The 23,860-nt window shown below is 34.4% G+C and overlaps 1 protein-coding gene across 3 annotated transcripts in view; it reads left to right on the top strand.

The window, feature by feature from the left end:
* LOC115216667 (gamma-aminobutyric acid receptor subunit alpha-5-like) overlaps positions 1-23,860 on the top strand; it is a 741,237-nt gene that overhangs the window by 634,604 nt on the left and 82,773 nt on the right. For all 3 annotated transcript variants that reach the window (XM_036506277.1, XM_036506278.1, XM_029786168.2), the window contains one exon: positions 18,721-18,873. In XM_036506277.1, the coding sequence (XP_036362170.1) occupies positions 18,721-18,873 (153 nt within the window). The remainder of the gene's footprint in view (positions 1-18,720; positions 18,874-23,860) is intronic.

The raw sequence follows: 23,860 nt of genomic DNA, 5'->3' as shown, positions 1-23,860 counted from the left end.
CAGGGCCGTAGCCGTATACCGAACACAAGATTATCACAGGTGATGATCTTGACATGAGGTATGGGCTACCTACGCCACGCTGACGGATATTGTGACAGACTTCGAGGCGATTTTTTTATGCTAATTGGTCAGCAGGCGAAGTACAAACCTGGCAAAGACACACTGCATGTTCAATTCAGAAGTTAGGATTACGTGCACGGACCCATACAACAACACCAACAACATCAGCAATGTCATTGATTGTACTCCGACGATTCTCACGAGAAGCTGGGGCGTGGGGCGGGGGTGACATTTGTGGCAAGTTTGCCAGATCGCTCATCGCCTTCCAGGGACGTTTTTCTGCATTTGAAGCGCCGTGCCATATTGCCGTCTCACCGTAAAATTGACAAAGCATGCCCAATGCCGCTGTATCAGAATTCCCAAGTTTAACGCAAAGTTTCACGTTTGCTATTTGTTCCAGCTGCCTATCCGTGAGAAATTAACAGACTACAGCTTACGCGTGATCACAAAAACACAAATTTCACACCGCGATAAAACTATGCAGGCCGTCTCATGAAAGGCACTGCTAGCTCTCCCTGCGCACGCACCCTTGTACTTGTTGGCAGCGTATAGTCCGGGATATTTTTTATACCACCTCGTATAATGATAAAAGTAGCAATGTACCATTTCATGATATAACAATTTAAATGGGATGAGGGATGCATTCTTCAAGTACTACAATTCTCATTCTAAATCCCACTCATACACTTGTTTACCTTTTCAACTCAGTTCTCTTAAGTATTATGCATATTTCACTATTTCATATATGGATGGCACCTATGACTGTATTGCTATTTTCGCCATAGGAAATAGAAACTGCTTTTATAATGTGCTTTCCGTTCCTATAGAAAAGATTTACAGATACATATATATATATATATATATATATACACGCACACACACATAAACACACACACACCACACACACGCATACACACACACACACACACACAACACACACACACACACACACACATATATATATATATATATATATATATATATATATATATATATATATATATATATATATATATAAATATACGTACGACTTTTACCTCTATACTGCCGCAAATTGAGCGACCAGTTATATATAGAAAAGCTGCTTGTGCTGCTGTGACTCCAATAAATTTTGTTCAAACCTCTGTTATATACTCTTATAAAAAGTGACATTTTATTTCAGAAAGATCACCAACCAGGCGACATTCCGTTGGCATAATTGGAGACTATAAAAAACATACCTTTATGGTTGTTCACCACACTTGATTTAAATGCTATAACGATGCTGCTGCTGTTTTACGTGTAAAGGATAGTTCCTTAAAAGCTAATCCAATTTAGTATGAGAATTTTGGTGCTCAGATAAAAACGATTTATCAACATTTGTACAATGATAACTAACGGCATTTTGCAGGTCAACTTGTAATTAGAAATCCCATTGAACAATGTAAAAGAAAACTATCTCCATAGAGGTACTGACACTTAGTCATCCCCTCACACATTCTCTTCATGAGATATACAAATATTGCACATGATTCTCATTATGTAGTACGTCGCATTTTTAAGAGGGAGGGTATCAAGAAGTAGAAATTTCCATTATTAGAGAATCTATGTACGATACATTCTCTCTCAATAATTTTTTGTTGTCTTCATTACTTGTCGCATTCTCACAATTCTGCAGGTTTCCACACCAGAAACAGAATAATATTCCTAACAACTACATTTAGTGAAGTTTATTACGTCATTGAATTGGTAACTTTCGGGACTTTGATTAGACAGGAATATGGTACAGAATCAAATTCCTCCTACAAACCGACTTTACATCAATCTATTAGCTTTTTGTTAATTTTCCTGTAGAAACTGGAAGAACAGCAATTAACGTATTTGTAATTCTTCGTAATTTTTCAATCATTATGTATAATAATGCTTTGAACAGCTGGTTTACAACTTCAACGCCGCACTAATAATTTATATTTACTAAATAAATTATATACCGGTATATTGAAACGATATTTTGTATTATATCTCCAGGAAACCATTTCTGTGATCGTTATGTATTTTTAAAGAGTTTTGACGGCTGCTCACGTAGGTTATGGAGTTATCGAAGATGAAATTCCTCAGAAAATGCAAAATCCAATCGAAAGATGCAGTAAAGTCAGGTGTATATTGAGAATCATGTGATAGGATACTAATTCTCATGGTGTTACTTACTGGAAATTACATTTTCCGGAATTGCAGACCTTGTATAGCATATTATTGATGATACCCGTTGGACTGATTAAATTTTTATAATCAAATTTCTTTTTATTTTATATGTAGAATATGGCTATAGACATAGTTTAAAATAGTTAAAATAAAATTATTATTATTATCATTCTTCTTCTTCTTCTTCTTCTTCTTCTTCTTCTTCTTCTTCTTCTTCTTCTTCTTCTTCTTCTTCTTCTTCTTCTTCTTCTTCTTCTTATTATTATTATTATTATTATTTTATTATTATTATTAGTATCATTATTATCATTATTATTATTATTATATTATTATTATTATTTTATTATTATTATTATTATTATTATTATTATTAGTATCATTATTATCATTATTATTATTATTATTATTTTATTATTATTATTATTATTATCATTATTATTATTATCATTATTATTGAGTGAGAAAGCAATGCATGCCATCTAAGTGACACTAAGGTGAAATAAACGAAACCTAGCATACCCGTCATGGCTTCTTGTCTGATAAGGGTGCACCAGGCACTTGCATCACAACGATATTTGCACTACATGGTGACCTCATATCAAGATAAACACCACAAGACTTTGCAGGAGGGACCCAGTTAGAATTGTCTTCAGTTCCAGTAGCCCATGCAGCTCCAATGTTCCTGGAATAAGTGCTGTTTCAGCGTTTTGAAAGAAAAACCCATGTTTCTAGAAGTGAATTATTAAAACCACCAAAAAAAATCCTTCTCAACGCATGGTTATATGGCTTCCCAACTACTGCTGCACGTGATCGGAGATGCACATATTGTCAGCCACTGAGGGATATGGTCAACTGGGACAAACAACTGACAAGTAAATCTGATGTGGTGAGCAGAATATTTTCTGTAGCCCATCTTTTATACCAAACCAAAACAATGTATATGATAACATTTCGAGTCAGTTAAGATCAGAGGCAACGGGAGCCAGTGCTTGGTACGGCATCAGAGCGTTATTATTATAGAAACAAACCTCAGGTTTTGTCTTATTCCTGGTAGGAAATATGTGGTTGCATGTTACTACCTGTAACCTAAGGTATCCATAAGTTTTCGGCAGTCATTCCAGTGCAAGAAACCCCTGTGTCTCTAAGGCACACACTTACTGTAGTAGATCTTCCCTGCAATCTATTTCAATCTCCTCCAGCCATTTCCCTATAGCTCCAAATTCTCCCGCTTTCAAATTTCATCCTCTTTCTTTACGGTGCAGGAATTAAACCATCATCATCATCGTCATCATCATCATCATCATCACCATCACTATCTTCATCATCATTGATAGTAGAAGCAAACGTACGTGCAGCTTTGGAATTTTTACTAATAATATTAATGTCATTATTTTAAATGATAATACTAAAAATAACTGTAATTATTGAAATTTTTTTAATTACTGCTATTATCGTTAATGAATTTTTATAGGTGCTATCACTTAATTACTTGTAAATGAGGGTTGCGATGGCAATTGTTAATGGTGGAAAAACACGATTTATTTTTGATTATACATTAAAGAAGTTGTAACTAATGAAAATGACATCGTTAATACTATTACTCGCTTTAATAAATCTACTGAAATGGCTGTTGACTTAAACGAGATGTTACGAAAAATTATGATGCTTTATAGATGTTTCATAATATTACACAATCAGAGAAGTTTTTGATTTATGTTCAAGTTATCCATTGATGTAAACAGCAGAGACAGTCATGTGTCACAAAGCAAAATATAATGAAACTTAAGAGAAAGTATAAACTATTCCAATGCAAATAGTCGTGGTTTATGTATTACATAAAATGCATATAACAAAAATATAATTTTACATGTACACACACACACACATATATATATATATATACTATATATATATATATATATATATATATATATATATATATATATATACATATATATATATATATATAATATATATATATATATATATAAAATATTATTAGAGACAAAACCACTATTTTGCAAATATATATATATTCGGTGTATGTGGTTTTGTTATACTAACTGGATTTTACAATCTTGTAAATGATAATAATAGTAATTTATATAATATTAAATCTTATAGCGAACACTGTGAAATGACTAAGAAAACCACATCCCATTCTAAACGCGACTAATTATGTTAACATTACGCCAGTGAATTAGCCACTCTGTTCCTGATAACTTTAAGAACTATATTAGTTCGTATTTGTTTTTGTAAACAAACATTCTATGTACTTCGGGTGCAAATGGTTTTGTTATATCCCGCCGGGTGTTACAATCCTGGAAAATGTAATAATGATATTTATATAAGCCTAAAACTTACAGCGATCACCGTGCAATGACTAACAAAAAATAATCCAATAATGGTGCATATAAGCCCTTGACAAAAAAAAATGTTGGCTTTCCTATCCCTCCACACACAAATATATATATGTGTGTGTGTGTGCGTGTGTGTTTGTGTGTGTATACAAATAATATACATATGTAGTATATATGCTTATAGAACACATTTACGTATAATTTATTCGGTGTTGTTGGCACTCATTTTGCTGGCGTTGGTGTTTGCGTTTGAGGTTGTTTAAGTGGTGATGTTGGTGTTGTTCATTATGGAAGCTGCATCACATAAACATGTTCCTTGCTAAACATATTCAAGCATTGCGAGACCCCGTCTTATTATTACATTCGTATTCAAACAACCTAAAACCACGCCCTGAGCCTTGGTAGTTAAGAATGGCGTTTTGACTACTGAGATATAAGGCCACTGGAAATATAAAACGCCATTCATCTTGAATGAAACACCATGGCAACTGTGATCAGTAAACGAAACTTTTGATGATTGAGGTGGTGTGCGCGTTGAGCGTATTACAACAGTCAATATGTTATCCGATGCACTGTTTCTTCGGAGACAACAGGTTAATAGTGCAGTGCGTTCGACACATTTCTTGCAAGGAGAGTGATCAGAATGAGGTAACCTTATAGCTCGTTATCTTCTAAATCATTATTTCTCAATCAACTTTAGCTTAATATCCACCTTTCAGGATAACTCATTTATAAGCACCTCTCTGTTGATAGGTATGTTTATATCCATTATCAACTCATAATCTTAGTATATACAAGATGCGATAACATTTTAATATCACCGAGGCAGTGACTGCTGTAATGAAGTGTTCATAGCTACATCGTTCCGCGGCACATACGCACTTGTAAAACCGAACAAAATATTTATGTTCTCCGAAAAGGAAAGACATCATAATTAGTGATGGTTAATGAGATTCAGCATCCATCTGAAATATTAGCAACTAATAATCAATATAGGGTTTCTCCTTCAGTGTGACGAATGACTATCACTAAAAGTTTTGCGTCCTCTACAAGATGCCTGAAACTCATAATTTAAGATGTTTTATATATATGGCATTATCAAGATAAACCGAATATTGGTTATACTAAACAGCGTAGTCGTAGCCACATGGTAAATCATTTGGTTCCCAGCCACAGTGTACCTGTTTCAGTTCCACTCTATGGCATTCTGAGCAAGTGTCCTATCTTATAGATTGGGGTCGACCAGAGGCTTTTTATTGGCTCTGGCAGATGGAAGATGGAAAAAGCTCGTTGTATATGTGTGTGTGTATGCGTGAGCATGTGCATGGGGTGTTTAGCTGTGGGTGTGTTTTGGGGACAAACGGCTTCTGTATGCAACGCATGCACTGCATGCCTTACTATTCCTCTGGGATAAATAAGTTGTATGTAATATAAAATTAATTATTGAAAGATTTCATTATCCTCATTATACTCTTGATATATTTTGTGTATTTACCATTTTTTCATTTCTTCGTATAAGTTAAGTTAAGTTTATTTTTTTGGCCCAAAAAGCAAAAAGCAAGGCCATGTAGGGAGACATGGAATTATGTACAGGGTGGCGTTCATGCAAAGAGTTCAGGCCATTTGTCGTCAAGGGAGACTTTGAACCGAGCGGTCGTCGGCATCTTCACTATCTCGCCCGGCAGCTTATTCCACGGATCCGCAACCCGGACGGAGAAAGCCCCTCTGCTTCGATTGAGATGAAATCGTCGCAGATAGAGCTTTTCGGAGTGACCCCGCAGCCGACGCTCTGGAGCAGGAGTGAAGAACAGCTCTTTCGAGAGGTTACACTTTCCGCTTATGATGTTGTGAGCAAGAATGAGATCACCACGGCGTCGTCGTTTTTCTAGAGAATAAAGGTCGAGCGTCTTCAGCCTTTCTTCGTATAACCTGAAAACAATTGATATCATTTAGCACACGTAACTAGAGAAAGCTCCTGCTTGCTTAGCTAGAAACAGTGGTATAATTGGTTTCCTGTTCCTTTTTCGGAGGGTGCACGAAAGTAACAAAAAGAACGAGTGACAGGTGAGAAGAAAGAAAGACAGGGAAAAGCGGGTTTTTTTCATAACTGACTTTCATCCATAGTAAGAAAATACAGGCATGTTAGTTTCTTTACATTCTATTATTCTATTCGAGAAGGAAGCGTCAGAAGGTTAGAGAGAGACAGACGAGTGAGAGGTCATGATAGATAGAAATGCAGAGAAATGCAGATTTTTACTTCTTGCCTTCCAGGCGTGTTACGCCGGCAAACTCGCTGCCAATATAATCTCTCTCGAAGCGTTGATGTTTTTATTTCCCTCTGCGGAAGAAATTAAATACTTGCCTATTCAAAGATTTTAAAGCTTTCATCGTAGTCAGAGAGATGTCGACGAAAAATAGGCATTTAGTCAATAAGCAAATTTGTTTTATTGTTGATTCTAGTTTATTTCGTACACACACACACACACACACATGTATATACATACATATATGTATGCATGCACAGACACACATATATACCTGCATGTGTGTGTATGTATACGTGTGTGTGTGAGTGTGTTTGTGTGTGTGTATGTGCTATGCGTGTCAGTGTTTGTGTGTGTGTATGTTCTATGTGTGTCTGTGTTTGTGTGTGTATATGTTCTATGTGTGTCTGTGTTTGTGTGTCTGTATGTTCTATGTGCGTCTGTGTTTGCGTGTGTGTATGTTCTATGTGTGTCTGTGTTTGTGTGTGTGTATGTTCTATGTGTGTCTGTGTTTGTGTGTCTGTATGTTCTATGTGCGTCTGTGATTGTGTGTGTCTATGTTCTATGTGTGTCAGTGTTTGTGTCTGATTTTACCTACTCATAACTTAACAGTTCGGCAGGAGACCGATGGAATAAGTACCAGAACGATAAATAAAGATTGAGGTCGATTCATTCGAGTATAATTTTGCAAAGCGATACTTCAGCATGTCTGCCGTTTAATTAGTGAAACAATTAAAAGAAAAACGGAAGGAAAATGTATACACCATGTGATGTAGCCTTCAGCTAATAACCACTAACATAGGACATCCTTACTTTGCAAGTATATATGTTTGCTCTTTTGAATATTTCGACACTACAAGTATAGAGGATAATATCACCTCATCTTTTATAGCATGTCTTTATTGCGCCAGTAAGCTTTATTTTCAGACACAGGATCGGAAATAATACGACACGCACAAATAACTAATTCTAGATAATTACTTTAAATTCTACTCCTAAATCAGCATAACAGAAAAATATCCCTGTTTTTAATTACCTTCAAAAGTACAAGCTGAACATATAGCATGATGACCTTATCTGTGTGGTGTTGATATACGATCTGTTTACAATCTTCAGAAAAGAACTCAACAAATAAGAAAACTGCAAATATATGTTATTTGGTATTGAATATCACTAACTATACTGATATCACTATCAACATGCAGAGAACATTGAGCTGGAGAAGACTCTATACTTAGCGTTATACACTACTCAACAGTTTAGATTATATTCAAATTTAACCACATATATTGAGTGACCGTTACATGTATAAGCTGGTGTGCACATAGACTTTATATAAATTTCCCATTTCATTTATATCACTTGGTTTGCTATACACTGATGTATATATATATATATATATTATTCAAAGAAATTCCAACTCTGTTTTTTATGTTTCATTTATAATCTCTATAATATTAATGTAGAATATAGAATATATAGTAAAATGAAATGAAGCATTGACTGTCTTATTGAATAGATGAAATATTGAATATAAAATATTAAGTGACTAGTATACTTTCTTGTATTTAAGCAGCCTTCAAGGTCCCAGGTTGTGACAGGAATGTTTCAACTGTGTTGAAATTTTAATTTAAATATATGAGTGGCTGTGTGGTAAGTAGCTCGCTAACCAACCACATGGTTCCAGGTTCAGTCCCACTGCGTGGCAACTTGGGCAAGTGTCTTCTGCTATAGCCCCGGGCCGACCAATTCCTTGTGAGTGGATTTGGTAGACGGAAACTGAAAGAAGCCTCTCGTATATATGTATATACATATATATAAGTGTGTGTGTATATGTTTGTGTGTCTGTTTTTGTCCCCCTAGCATTGTTTGACAACCGATGCTGGTGTGTTTACGTCCCCGTCACCTAGCGGTTCGGCAAAAGAGACCGATAGAATAAGTACTGGGCTTACAAAGAATAAGTCCCGGGGTCGATTTGCTCGACTAAAGGTGGTGCTCCAGCATGGCCGCAGTCAAATGCCTGAAACAAATAAAAGAGTAAAAGAGAGAGAGAGAGAGAGAGAGAGAGAGAGAGAGTAATTGTATAATCGTTAATGTTTATACAAATAATTAAATTTCACCAAAAAAAGGAAAACGATAAGTGTCATGATTATGAATGAGGGTGTTAGAACACCTACACGGCTAGAAATAAGTGCTAAAGTGTTTTATTGCTGGTGAAATTTAATTATTTGTATACACATTAGCGATTCGCTAAATCAGCCATAATGTTTCTTTTTCATGGCGTATACATACATGCTCGTAGCTCGGCTGTCCGAGAAGTAACGAATTCTGCCGCCCTTGTGAGGATGCTTCGACCTAAAGATGAAACCGTACTGTAAAGGGATATCTCAGTCGCCAATTTCCAGTCCCTGCCTGTATGTATGTATATAATTATATGTGCGTTTACAGCAGCAATAGAGCATTTCAGCTGGTTTTTTCTAGCAGTGGTATTCTACTACCTTCAGTCCACTGTGAGTGTGTGTGTGAGTATGTGCGTGTGTGTGTGTTATATACATATGTTTTAGATAATCTACTGGAGATATATATATATATATATATATATATAAAGAGAAATAAAACTGGAGCAGATTAAAAGCATCAAGAAGACAAATTAGTGTTACAGTATACATGAGATTTAATTTATGGGTTACTAATTAAACAGAAGGCTATGCGCTTTTTCTGCTAGCACTCTGTCACGTACACCTACAGTCCGTTGAAGTGTTGTTCTTTGTTCCTGAAATTAAATGTAACATCTGACATCAAAGCTTTAACATCAAAGATATAATATACTTTAATTATTTCCGTAGCAAATACTTTATGGTAAAATATAAAGAACTCATTTGAAAATGTTGTGTCAATTAATAGCATCAATCTACATTGTATACAGTAGCTAATAGCTGATAAACGTTTGCTTTTATTCTAAAAAGCATAATTAGAGACGCTTGAAACAATTTATAATGGTGTATAAAATAATGTCGATAAAATTTATCGCGTTATGCATCATTCATTGTTCAAGAACTGGTGAACAGATATAAAAGCTATATAAGTGTAGAATTAACAATTATCAGATATGGTATGATTCCGAACCATCTTTTAGCTCCCCTGTTGGGATGTAAACACTGGCAGCAGCATTTAGGCACACGAATCTTTTAGCAGTTGAGCTCTTATTTACCATTGCAAGCACAAATGAAATATCTGAATGTAAATTAAAGGAAAGTCTTAATAGAGTAATGTAGTTGGACATTTACTGTTCATAAAGACATCTTGTAGTAGCAATTAAATAAATGACACTTAAAGTAAAGCAAATATATATCTATACAAAGTATATGCGATATTTGATGAGAAATCATATTTTTGATGACCAATCGAGTAGGATTTATATAAGCATTATTCTTCGCAGGAAATATGATGAGTACAATGTAATGCCATTTAATGAAAGCCATATTACATATAAGCTGTCCACAATTCATGAGAGATAAAATATGAAATTTCGTTTGTAAAACAGTAAAACATAATTCTTCAAGGACGACACTTGTTTCTCAAAAATCCCTAACGATAGCAAATCTTTGTCATTTACATAAAATGCAAGAGAAAATAGTGTGCACCATATATTAGTTGTACATATAAAATATCATATCTGGAACGATTATAAAACTAATATAATCAAAATATTTCGAGTTATCTGGTCGGAACGACATTCTAATCCCAAAAGTACATAATTTCAATATAATGTGTCTATCTATCTTTCTATCTATCTAACTATCTATCTATCTATCTATCTATCTATCTATCTATCTATCTATCTATCTATCTATCTATCTCTCTATCTATCTATCTATCTATATATCTATCTATCTATCCTTCTATCTATCTATCTCTTTATCTATCTATATATCTCCCTCTCTCTCTCTCTCTCTCTATATATATATATATATATATATATATATATATATCAAGCATTCAATCAAACTGGAACGCAGCCTCTTCCTTTTTTGTGGAAGGGAAGCGTTCCGATGGTGAGGCGATCCATTTGCTATCAATACGCGCTAAATGAAGGGCTGCGCATGCCGAGGTTGATGAAGCGCAGGAATGCACTGAGACTGCGACATTTCCGGCGCTTCATAGACGACGGTGAATAAGTGTGGTCGCCATTTCTGAGGCGCACTTTCCCGCAGCTCGTCTCTTTGGCCGAGCTGCCGTTGTCGATCAAACAGAGTGCGAGGCTAGGCGAATGGCACCGCCAGTGCCGCTTTATCTGAAGCAACTCTGCCGTCCAGGACCAAACTTGTGTGACTTCAATTCCATGAAGGCGTTCTGTAGAGGATTAGTTGAAGGGAGGTGCGACGACGTTCTCGGGGAGAATCTAGGCGTCGACGAGCAATACCTGACCCGCCAGTTCAAGACAACTTTCGGGCCGGGACCTTTGGACAATCACCAGAGATTCTTCACCTCTCAGAGCTATCGGGAAGCAATGCCCGTTCAGGATAAGCTCTACAGTTACGGTTCGAGATATACCGGACCAACTTGTCCGAGATGCGGTCAGAGCGACAAAACCGTTCTGCGCGCACTCGTTTTTCATTTCTGCTCTGTTCTTTGATACACGATCCGTTTTGATCGGATTTTCTTTTTATACGATCCCTTTTGATCGGAATTGTTTCCTCCTGTTTTTCCTATTTTCCTCTATTCTTCTTTCGAAAATAAAACCTCTACATTGTATTTTGTCCCCTCTGTGTACGGCTCTGTATCGCTAATTAAGGTATATATCTATCTATCAAGCAATTCGCTACAACATCTATGTATGTTCCGATTGTTCTTGCACAGAGGCCGCTCAGACCTCCGGTTCTGCAGAGGGCAGGATTTTGTTCTTTCTCTTCACACCCCAGTAGCTATTGGTCTAAATTACTTCGCCTTTTGTCATCTTAAAGCAAACCGTACATACATTCACACACACACAGTACACACACACATCATAATGTCGCCAACTGGTGACAGTGACTACACTCAGTCACATACATGCATACGCATATACGCAGACAATATTTATCCACAAACACGGACAATACATACGCACGCAGGCATAGGCACGCCACGCACACACACACATATATATGTATGTATGTATACTTATATATATGTATATATATACACCCGTACACACACACATATACATACATACAAACATATATATACATATATATATATATACATATATATATATATATATATATATATATATATATATATTATATTAAATTAGAGATAAAACCACTATTAGGCAAATCAAACAGTGAAAATCATAAGCCAATACATAGAAATAAAACTAATTAAAAAATATAAAAAATATAAAATATAAAATATAAAAATCCAATTAAAATATTTAAATTAAACTTATAAATTTTAAATATATATATATATTTTGTTTTATTATTATTTTATTTATTTATTTATTTTTATTTATTTTTTATATATGTATAAAACAATGAGGTTTCGCCTATAAAATCGGAAAATATGTATATCAGAAAGCACTTGATGATTATGCTTCACAAATTCTTACTTTATTTTTAGCAGAAGGAACCTATTAATGTCTGCCCTTCCATATATGGATGTATGTATATGCCTTTTCGCATACATGTCTGTGTATGTGTGCATGCGTGTGAGTATTTTCCCACGCGGTCGCGCGCGCGCATGAATGGTCATTATGATCCCTCAAAGGCATGAGTTCCTCCCTTTGAAGTTAGTTAGTTAGTTAATTTTTTGGCCCAAAAAGCAAAAAGCAAGGCCTTGTAGGGTGACATGGAGTTATGTACAGGGTGTTGTTCATGTAAGGAGTTCAGGCCACTTGAGGTCAAGGGAGACTTTGAACAAAGCGGTCGTCGGCATCTTCACCATCTCGTCTGGCAGCTTGTTCCACGGATCCGCAACCCGGACGGAGAAAGCCCCTCTCCTTCGATTGAGATGAAATCGTCGCAGATAGTTTTTTCGGAATGACCCCGCAGCCGACGCTCTGGAGCAGGAGTGAAGAACAGCTCTTTCGAGAGGTTACACTTTCCGCGAATAAGACCTTCGTTAGATTCTACTGCCATTTCATTCAGATGACTGATAATTACACAGCCTTTCACTATTGTATTATGTCGAAACAATTGTAGCGATTTTCAGTAAAGAATGTCGTTTATTGCGCTTTCTCCCACTTATCCTTTTCTATGGACACAAACCGTACCATGGAATTTCTGATTTATATCATGTAGCAAGAGATTTCCCTCTGTCTAATGACATAATCTAGCCAGTAACTGGGGATGAGCTTGGCATAACATTCGGGTTTTATATGATTTAATGATATATATGTGTTTGTGTAGAAATATATATATATATATATATACATAAATATTATATATATCAATATCTGCATATATATATATATGTATACACAAACATATACACGCACGTGCACACACACTCACACACACACACACACACACACACACACACACACACACACACACACACATATATATATATATACATATATATTGGCGTGTCTGTGTACATTTACATGTACGTATGTATATTGTGCTTAGAATGTTCGGTGTGTCTGATAGTATGGAGATTTTTCTTGAAATATGGTAAATAAATATATGTACCCGAGGTATATTCTTCGTAAATGCTTTTACTTTACAGATATCTGTGTATTGTATTTTTTACAAAATGAACCTTTCCTCCCATATAAATATATCGAATGATATACAAATGTCAGATATGCATTAACACACATCTCATTATATTTTCTTTCATTCTATTTCCCAATACCTTTCATTCATTGCATATGTTTGATTTTCCTTCACTCTCACTCTCTTTATGCCATAATGATGCCTTTCAAACATACATATATCATTGCGAGTGCCAACAACATGACCTTAGGTTAACTGTTGAATACCTTTTATCAGGTGAAAATATCCTGTGAGAATATTGCAAACAGGTCAATGAAAACCGGGCAGACGATTCCATTGATGTTATTGACGTATTTGTATGATGGATTGTTATTTTTAAATTCATTGCTTCAAATAAAACTGTACAATGGAAGCACTTTTTTTTATATTTACCGAAACACTTTCCAAGTGAAGGAACATATTTTCTGATTTATCATAGCTATTCATATTTAGATAACGGTAAAAGTGATGGATTTTCAGAACAGCATTATAAAGAAACACTAATGCGTCTTTTCATTAGCTTCTTGAATTATGCATTTCAATTGCAAATCTATTAACATTGTCAAAGTTTATATTACATGTGCTTTTAACTTTTTCGTATATCTCAGAAATACAAAACGAATCGCTTGCTATACATCAATTTACGATTATTTTTTTTTCAGATTCCATATGTTGCATAGCTCTTATTTATTTGTAATTCTTATTATTGATATTGTTATTAATATCGGTATTATTATTGTTGTTGTTTTTGTTGTTGTTTTATTCCCATCACCATCATTATCATCATGAGCAAAAGAAGCATTATATCGGTTATTCATGTTATGTAAATATTAGCTCCAGGCAAATGGATTCCACGTCCTACTTTCGATCTCGATTTGAGGCATATACTTTTCACTCACAATTCTAATAAATTGCTGTGCTTCATCTATAGAAATGCTTAGATTGTTGCATCTTCGTTGGGAATGTACACAATAACACATGTTCTTTGAGACATATTCGATAAAAAATCCACAATTTTATTTTAAAAAGCAGCATATTTAAATTTGTTCTATTTGTTGTGATCAACACAATGTATTTATATTTCCATAAATAAGGCTAAAAATAAGAGTGAGAAAGAATATAATTAGTTGCATGCGTGCGAGTGTTGATGTGGGTTACCTGTGTAGCATATGTGAGTGGCTTTTATAGTAGGGGGAGACATATTCTCGAGACATGTACTGGAGTATACCTATTTCATGTAGTCTTGTATTGATTCTAGATGGGGGTTTTTCGACAAGCTAATTTTTTCATGAAAAAATTATACCTTATACAAATAAGTAAATTTACAATGATAGAATAGAATCCAAAGATATAGCACTATCACTTATGGAAGCATATCTTTGTTTTTGTGAGTAACCATTAAAATACTGAACTGGAAAAATTACATAGAGTAGAACCCAGTGACTTATACATATGATACATATATATACATATGATACATATGATACACGGAAATAAATTTGTAACATATATACAAATAACTCGATCTATAGTAGAGAACCTGCAATTAACATTTTCAATCGTATGAATCAAAATATCCTCATAAATACAAATCGTAAAATAATACATATTGTAGATGAAAACTACATATAGGCAAGCGTTATATCTATCGAAAGTCAAAGGAAGAAATGATATGTAAGAACATGGACTCTAACTACAATCACAATTATTAAATATAGCGCACATAGTAGTATTATGTCGTCAAGTATGACATTTGTAGAAAAGACGGAAGTTTACTAATGTTTTATAAATACAAGGAATAGTTTCATTCACCAAAGTATGCACCCATGTTGTCAATACACTTTTGCCATTTCAGCGGTAGCTTGTCCAACCCGGAACTGTAAAAGCCTGGCAATCTAGAGTCTATAAAATCTTGGAAGACATGTTTTACAACATCATAATTATCGTACTTTCACCAATGTCATTTTTGCGATGCGTGGTCTAGCGTTGTATTGCAATAAAATAGGAGTGGATCTGTTGAACAATGTAGGCTGATTGTTTATTTTTGTTTTTGTTTTTGCTGGGGTTTTATTTTGTAATTTTCCGCATCACTAGTTCAGTCGGCTGCGGTATACTTCGGCCGTGATTGATGAACCAGGTTCGATAAAATCATAATGGATCACACCTGCGCCAGACCACCAAACAAACATCATCGGCTTCTTTTGATGAATTTCGCTTTTTGAACTGTGATTTGGTGGCTCGTCTTTGTCCAACCATTGTGCTGAACGTTTACGGTTTTTGTATTGGATCCATTTCTCATCACATGTTACAATTCGATTCAAAAATGATTCAGGCTTCCAAACGTTGCTGTTTCTGATTCTCAATGTGTTCATGTGGAACCCACTTAACCTACTTTTCGCTTTACCGATTTGTGCTAGGTGAGTCAATAGTGTTTGCTTGCTAACACCAAACAACAATGATAATTCACGGGCCCTTTGAGATGGATCTGACTGGGCAATGGCTTTCAGTTCGTCATTATCCACTTCTGTTTCTGGTCGACAGCCTTGCTCATTTGGGAGGTCAAAGTTACCAGAACGAAATTTTGCAAACCAATTTGATACTGTCTGCTGTGTAATAACATTGGGATGAAATATTCCATTAATATTCTTACCTGTCTGTTATGGTGTATTTCCAAGAACGAACTCATATTTCAAAACGAAATTCCGGTTTATCCATCTCCAAACAAAAATAGGAAAAAACAAACGATTTATAAATAATCTATAAAGCGCAAAATTAGTTAGAATAAAGAAATAGATGTGTCAGCTTTCTAAGAAAAATTAAAGATTATCAAAATATAATAATGGCGCAAAATGAGCAGCTGTCAAATTTTATCATATACCTCACTACAAATTTCATATTTGACGACCTAATAGAATACATTTTTCTCACGTATCATCATGCAAGGATATAATGAGTACTGCTGCCACAAGGTACGACAGAATATTATCTAGAAGCGAATTGAATACCGGAATAATATGCATAGAACGACCTACACAAAAATATATTAAATAAGGAAACTGGAAAATAATATAGTTCAATTCTCTATAGTTTATATGTAACAAAAAAAGGAGAAATTCTTGACATTGATAAATATATGCCATTTTACATTTTTTGTAGATATGTCATTTTCGAAAACTTTTGTTATATTCAACTGAATTTCCTCGGGTAACATAGGTTCGCAAATACCACGCTATAATTAATAAAAAAAAAGAAGAACGCTACGTAAAAGCTCAACCTGAATGCGATTGAATAACAAATACCGTTTAACAGTAAATAAAGATTGGAATAGCAAATATCTGGAGTATTTCACTGTAAAATTAACATATGTTCTCAAGTGAAAACTTCACTGAATCCACTCTATTATTTCTCATTGCTATATGTATGAAAAGAAAGTGAGTTAAAAATATCTGAAGGAATATACGTACACATATACACATACTCACATTATATATATATATATATTGATGTCGATATTTTTCCTATCTTGTCTGTAATGGATTTGTGACTATTCGGTGGTACGAAAGTATTTTTTGACTTCTATCGTTAGCGATATAGGTACACATGTAGTGCCCTTGTATATATATGTACATATCTAATAATGTGTGTATGTACTTTATTAATTTGCCTGTACGGCTGATAATTCGCTTATCACTTGTGATGGTATTTTAATAATACCATCCTTATATATATATATATATATATATATATATATATATATATATATTCGGTTTAAGTAATTGAGATTCAAGTGAGTTCTAATGAATTCACATGAATATGGTCCTTAACTAGGATGCACCGGAAATCTATATGGTGTTAACCATACGACAAGTGGGGTGATTACAAATAGGAAAAAGGCAACAAGAATGGATCAATATATCGGTACAATTGTACCGATATATTGATCAATTCTTGTTGCTTTTTTCCTATATATATATATATATATATATATATATACTAAGCAATAAAGGGTTTAGCAACGAATTGCCTTACCACATACCGAATTTAGTAAAATTCGGTATGTGGTAAGGCAATTCGTTGCTATACCCTTTATTGCTTAGTATTACTTAAATTTTCCTCGAATGAGGCTTTTACATGCCGAAGACTACTTGGTGTAATTGATAATTATTCCAAATTAATTAATTTCACCCTTCATTATTACGGATAACTATATATATATATATATATATATATATATTAGTTCCATTCGTTCATATAATGTTGAGGATAAACTTTATTCCGTTCCCAAAACACATAGAATAACTAAAAGTGAGTAACAACTACAAAGAGAATGAAGAATTACTACAAGAAAAGGATCATAGAAAGGCCATTTTATTAATTTAAAATAGGAGGAATAGAGAAAAATCGAAATTTTTATTTGCACTTGTTAATATTTTGAACCTGATACAACAAATCTTTTTCATTTGTTATCCACTGAAACCAATTTAGATTTCCACTTTTCAAACCTCCTACAGCAGAGGTTATAATTGAATTACAGACCATTTGATTCCATAGTGAGACTGCGAAAATATTTAAACAAAACATAGGTTATAAGGGTTTGCGATTAAAGATTGAAATATATGAAAAGAAAGAATTATCTTAAGAGTCTCGTTCTAATTTCTGAGAACATTTTTTCGTGAACATATATATGTGTGCTTGTGTGTATATGCATATATGTATGTATTTATACATGTGTATATATACGAGTCCACGTCTGTTTTGATACACGTAATTACTTAAACGATATGCAAAGGTACATGAAGCCCAGTTACAATTACAGCCGGCTATTACCGGTAAAGGTATTAGTTGCCAATTCTGTACAAGACATTGTAGATCTTTAGCTGGGCTAAAAAGTCACATTCGATCACAGCACCAGTAACAGTTAAGCTTCGTGCAATGGCCATACTCGATAATGAGGGGGCAGCCATAAAAATGTTACATATAATATGAATTTAAGTTTATATATATACGGAGAGTGAGCGAGGTGGGGAGAAACTTGGATCAGACTACGCTGTATATGAAATTTAATCTCCATATTGCTAAATATTAATTTTATTTTTGTTTCTCTTATTCCAGCATATTATTCGATCCTTGGTGTATCGTTTTACTTTACCAGAAATCTCGGATTTTTCATTCTACAAACTTATTTACCTTGTTACCTCATTGTGGCACTATCCTGGATATCATTTTGGATCAACAGAGACGCAGCCCCCGCCAGAGTACTACTTGGTAAGTTTGTTTAGTCTGTCGATTTTATGTTACGAACTACATTGTTGAAACCGTAACAAGCAAAACACACACACACACACACACACACACACACACACACACACACACACATACATTCGTGTAGTCTTGCACACGCAAATACACGTACATATTATTACATGCATACATACATTTACACACATAGACAAACACATGTGCACACAAACACACAGACATATATATGTGTAGGAGGCGGTGTCAAATATTATATGTAATACACCATATAGGAAATAACTACATTTTGAAACTCTAACTAGCACAAAAAATTAGGATATACATTGACTTATACATATATAAGTGGAGAATTCCCATTAAATTCCTACCAAGTACAAAATACGGACCAAATATAGTTGTTTTGGACGAACAAGAAATTATATATACCGTAACGCAGTTTAGCAACCTGCTGCTGTGAATATCTCGTCGAAGTTTATAGTAAAATATGTTTATTTACCATACAAAAATAGGTTTATATTCAAGAACTTCAGTTTCTATATTACAAATCCTCGTTCATATAAATAATATACGGTGAGTTTGGTTGCCTTAATAAACGCCTAAGTGATAATCCGGATAAACTACGGCTTTCAGAAAAAGAAATGAACCAGCTAACGGGTACAAGAGAAATACAATATATAAACGAAATGTAACAGGTGGTGCGAGCTGGCAGAAACGTTAGCACGCCGGGCGAAATGCGTAGCCGTATTTCGTCTGTCGTTACGTTCTGAGTTCAAATTCCGCCGAGGTCGACTTTGCCTTTCATCCTTTCGGGGTCGATAAATTAAGTACCAGTTACGCACTGGGATCGATGTAATCGACTTAATACCTATGTCTGTCCTTGTTTGTCTCCTCTGTGTTTAGCCCCTTGTGGGTAATAAAGAAATAGGTATTGTATTTTTTGTTAACATTCTAGCAAAATAGTGTTGTATATTCGCTAGAGACCAACTCCTTCTTTATAGGATGTGTTTAAATAATTAAAAATAGACGACACGTACGAGCAACACGGACACACACACATATTCATATAGTCTTGCACACGCAAACACACGTACAGATAAGTGCATGCATACATACACTTACACACATAGACAAACACATGTACACGCAAACACACATACATACATATGTGTGGGCGGGTATGCCAAATATTATATGTAATACTCCATATAGGAAATATTTAACAATGTAACAGGCAGGAAAGGGCGGACATTATGGCCCAACAGAAATGCCTAGAATTATTGGAAAACATTGCAAATGGGTGAGTTGCGATAAACAGTGACAACAGATATGAAATGCCGTAGCAATCTTAAAGTACACTTTACATATTATGAGTTTAAGAGAAATTTGTTTTCTAAATTACACATTTGTGTCCGAATTGCAAGCCATTGGTCCTCGAGAGATATGTAACTTTAAAGTCATATTTCTGAATTTAATACTGTGTTTGTACTATTCGTTACATCGTTTTTTGGGTTTTTTTTTCAATTCTTGGCGTTATCTATGAATACATAAATAACATCAAACTCGTCGCAACTTGTAAAGAGAAGCTTATACTCGATAATAAAATACTTTATAACGCAATTTTATTGACATGAAAGCAAAGGTTTCTCATAAACAATGTATATAGCAAAAGCCGTTAAAATAACTTTTTGCAAAATATGTACTTTAATATGAAATTGCTTTATGAATCGCTATATGAGATTAGTTTTTTATCATCAAACGTATGATATCATAGATATCGCAACGGCATATTTCCCCATAGAAGAGATACCAGCTTATGATATCTACGCTGATTACTAGATACTTCAACGATTACAGAAAAAGCAGCCTATAAACAAAATGTCGTCGATTTTACGAATCAAGAACTGGGTTAACAATTCGGTACCATACTAAATATTACGTAACACATTCTAATATATATTTCACCTCATGTATGGCGAAGGTTTTTACAAATATATTTGTAAGTTTTCAGTATATCATGTCTCATAAAAAAAGATATCCGGCGAGCTTATGGCAGAGTCTCTATGTGATCAGTCGAACTGCGAGGAATAGCAGCCAAGTCACTCTCCATTAGTTTTATACCGGTTTTTCAAATGATGCATCATGTAATATTATCTGAAATGCAATTTCTGTAAGAAAAATGCTATGATTATTACCTGAATGGCTTCACTCAGACACCCACGGCAAATATGATTAAAAAGAACGAGACAGATGGAATATTCCCCTTTTCTATTTTAAAATTTTATTTGTATGATCCTTTTTTTATACATAAGCTTTGCTCGTGTCGTTTTTAAAAAGTTCATTGCTTCCCTAAATACATTCAAACCTGAATTATGAGAGGTCTCCTGATGCCTGAAAAGAATCCATTTACATTTGTATTTTTAAGACCAACTTTGTTTAATTGAAATATTTCCATTTCATTCCATATCTTCTCTCTTTGCCAGTTTCATATTATATGAGTCCTACGTTAATTTTAGGATGGCGAGAACAGTGACTGTTCTGCCATAGCCACTATCGTGTATGACATGTATGACTTCTATATCATTTACACAGTCTTTTCCTTAGCGACGGGATTAGATTTAACGTTAGATTACATATTTCCCTGTGCTCTATTGTATCAATTTTATATATATCCCTTAGTTCTTTCATAGGATATTTTAGTTTTTTGACGTCAAATCTACCCGGGTGTTCATAAAGTATTGTATAGCTAACAGTGTTACGAACACAATTATTACGATTTCATGAATGTTGTAACTAGCAGCTAAATGTTGATTGGGCTGATAAATTATGAGCAACTTATACTGGACTATTTGTGTCTATTGTATATTTTAGCTCTTTCATTTTCTTCTCCATTGTATGTTTTCACCTAGTTGCTATATTTTCCTTCAAAGCTTTCTCATGAATTAACTTCCTATGCTATGTTTTCTGATTTTCCCACTCTAAGTATTTTGCGACCTCTGTAACAATCACAAAAATCGATATTAATTTTTCTTGGTTTTGTAGTTCTTTTGAATGTCTGATTATTTTTCATAATATTCTCTTCCATTCCTCTATCTCTGTTTAAGAATAGGTCTGATCTTTTCCTTCTATAATGTGAATTTTTCTGACCAGTATTTCTAGGGAAGTTGCGTTGTGGTGTATATTGCCATAACATTTTCGCCTACACTAGCATAGCTTCTGCATAAATTACATTTATAGCCTACGGGCATTAGTGAACACTTCTGACTATTCAATTTGTCGGAGTACCCACTTGTATTTAAATAATATTCTCCATAGGTATTTTATTATCCCATGTGCAGTGATATATGCTTCAATCCATTCTTATTAATTTTCATATGAAATATTTTCCAATTTGAGCGACTCCTGGTTCACCGCATAATTTCTTGACTGTCTGGCCTTCGTTGTTTGCTATGTACTGGGTCAAGGGTTATTTTTATTTCATTACGATGGAGAATTCTCTCAAGTATTTTATTGTGGTCACCATCCAAATATCGTTTCCTTCTTTTGATTTGACTCTATTGATTATACTTTGAATGATTTATTTTTTTGTCTGAGAAGTTAATTTCATTGTTTAATTTCCATTATTGCGTTTAAATGTTTCGTTTTCTGCTACTATTTCTTTCTGGTATGATCGCTTACAATTGAATATCACAAGTTTTGCTGCTCTACTTTCATAGATTTATGAAAGATTAACGTTTCTATGTTCTTAGGATTTTTGGATATGTTTTATATATAAATTGTTTCTTTTTGCGTCAGTCTATATATTCAAGCATATGTTTAAAGCGTAGTTTTCTTACACCTTTACTTACGCTTTCTTGGATCTCGTATGTGCCTTTTATAAATCGAGACCGTTTTTATCGCATTTGTTATTGGTGATGTTAGACCTATTTCCTACTAACCTTTGACCGTAGATATTCCAAGATTTCATCAATCAATATATCATTTCCGAATACATGGTATTTCTTCGTTGAAGAGTTGGCTATTTCTTCTTGCAGGTAAAGCATTAAATTAGCGACTGCTTTATTGGTGTATTTAGTATAGGTATTGCATGATGTATGTAACAACTGCATACAGTATTCTTCGATCCAATCATCTGTAAATTTTTCTGTGTACAGATGTCAATCAGATGTTCATTCTGGTTTACGAAGCTCATATTTTTATACAGAATTTCTTGCACACTATCATATCGCTCACATCACGTTAGATCATCTTATATGAATCTTGAGCTGGAGAGATTTCTTTCTATTGGCCTAAACTACTTTCTGGATTTATGTTAAATGTGTACGCTACATTATGTAATGATTTTTATTTGCTTATTAGGATTGCGTGTTTGATATTAGTTTAAAAAATATATTGTGTTCATTACCAAGATGAAGAACAGGAATCATATTTAATTTTGCTTACTCTAAATTCCAAAGCGTCGTGTTAATGCCCACTTGTGGGTTAATCCCAGTTTTAGATTCAGGGATACCTGTTTTGGTGTTGAATTCGTTGTTGTATAATTTATATTTAGTATATGATGATGGTAATGACGGCGGTGGTGGTATTGGTCGTGGTGGTGGTGGTGGTGATGGTGGTGGTGATTATGGTGGTGGTTGTGGTGGTTGTGGTGCTGGGGTGGGGAGTGATGATGGTGTTATCAGTTGTTATAGGGAATTAAAAATATATGAGCTAGCATCGGTTGTTTATTTTGTCCTCTATTTTTAAATCCCGTCTTCTTGCATCAATAATATGGGCAATCTTTATAGGGAAACCACACAAGACCTTGTAATTCTCATTTTCTATCACAGCCTTTGATTCGTGTTCATACCACTGTTTTTGTTTTCAAGCCACATACTTGGCTAACATCACAATGCACACTTTGGCTTGCACAGTCACATCACTCTTTATACTCTTATTGTGCTAGTACACTGCACGCACTCAAAAGGGGATTGATTCTTTAGTATCGTTTCCTACA

This window comes from Octopus sinensis, linkage group LG10 (genome assembly GCF_006345805.1).
Source record: "Octopus sinensis linkage group LG10, ASM634580v1, whole genome shotgun sequence".
Lineage (NCBI taxonomy): Eukaryota > Metazoa > Mollusca > Cephalopoda > Octopoda > Octopodidae > Octopus > Octopus sinensis.
Note: the sequence above shows the minus strand (reverse complement) of the source record. Positions and strands in the feature narration are given on the sequence as shown.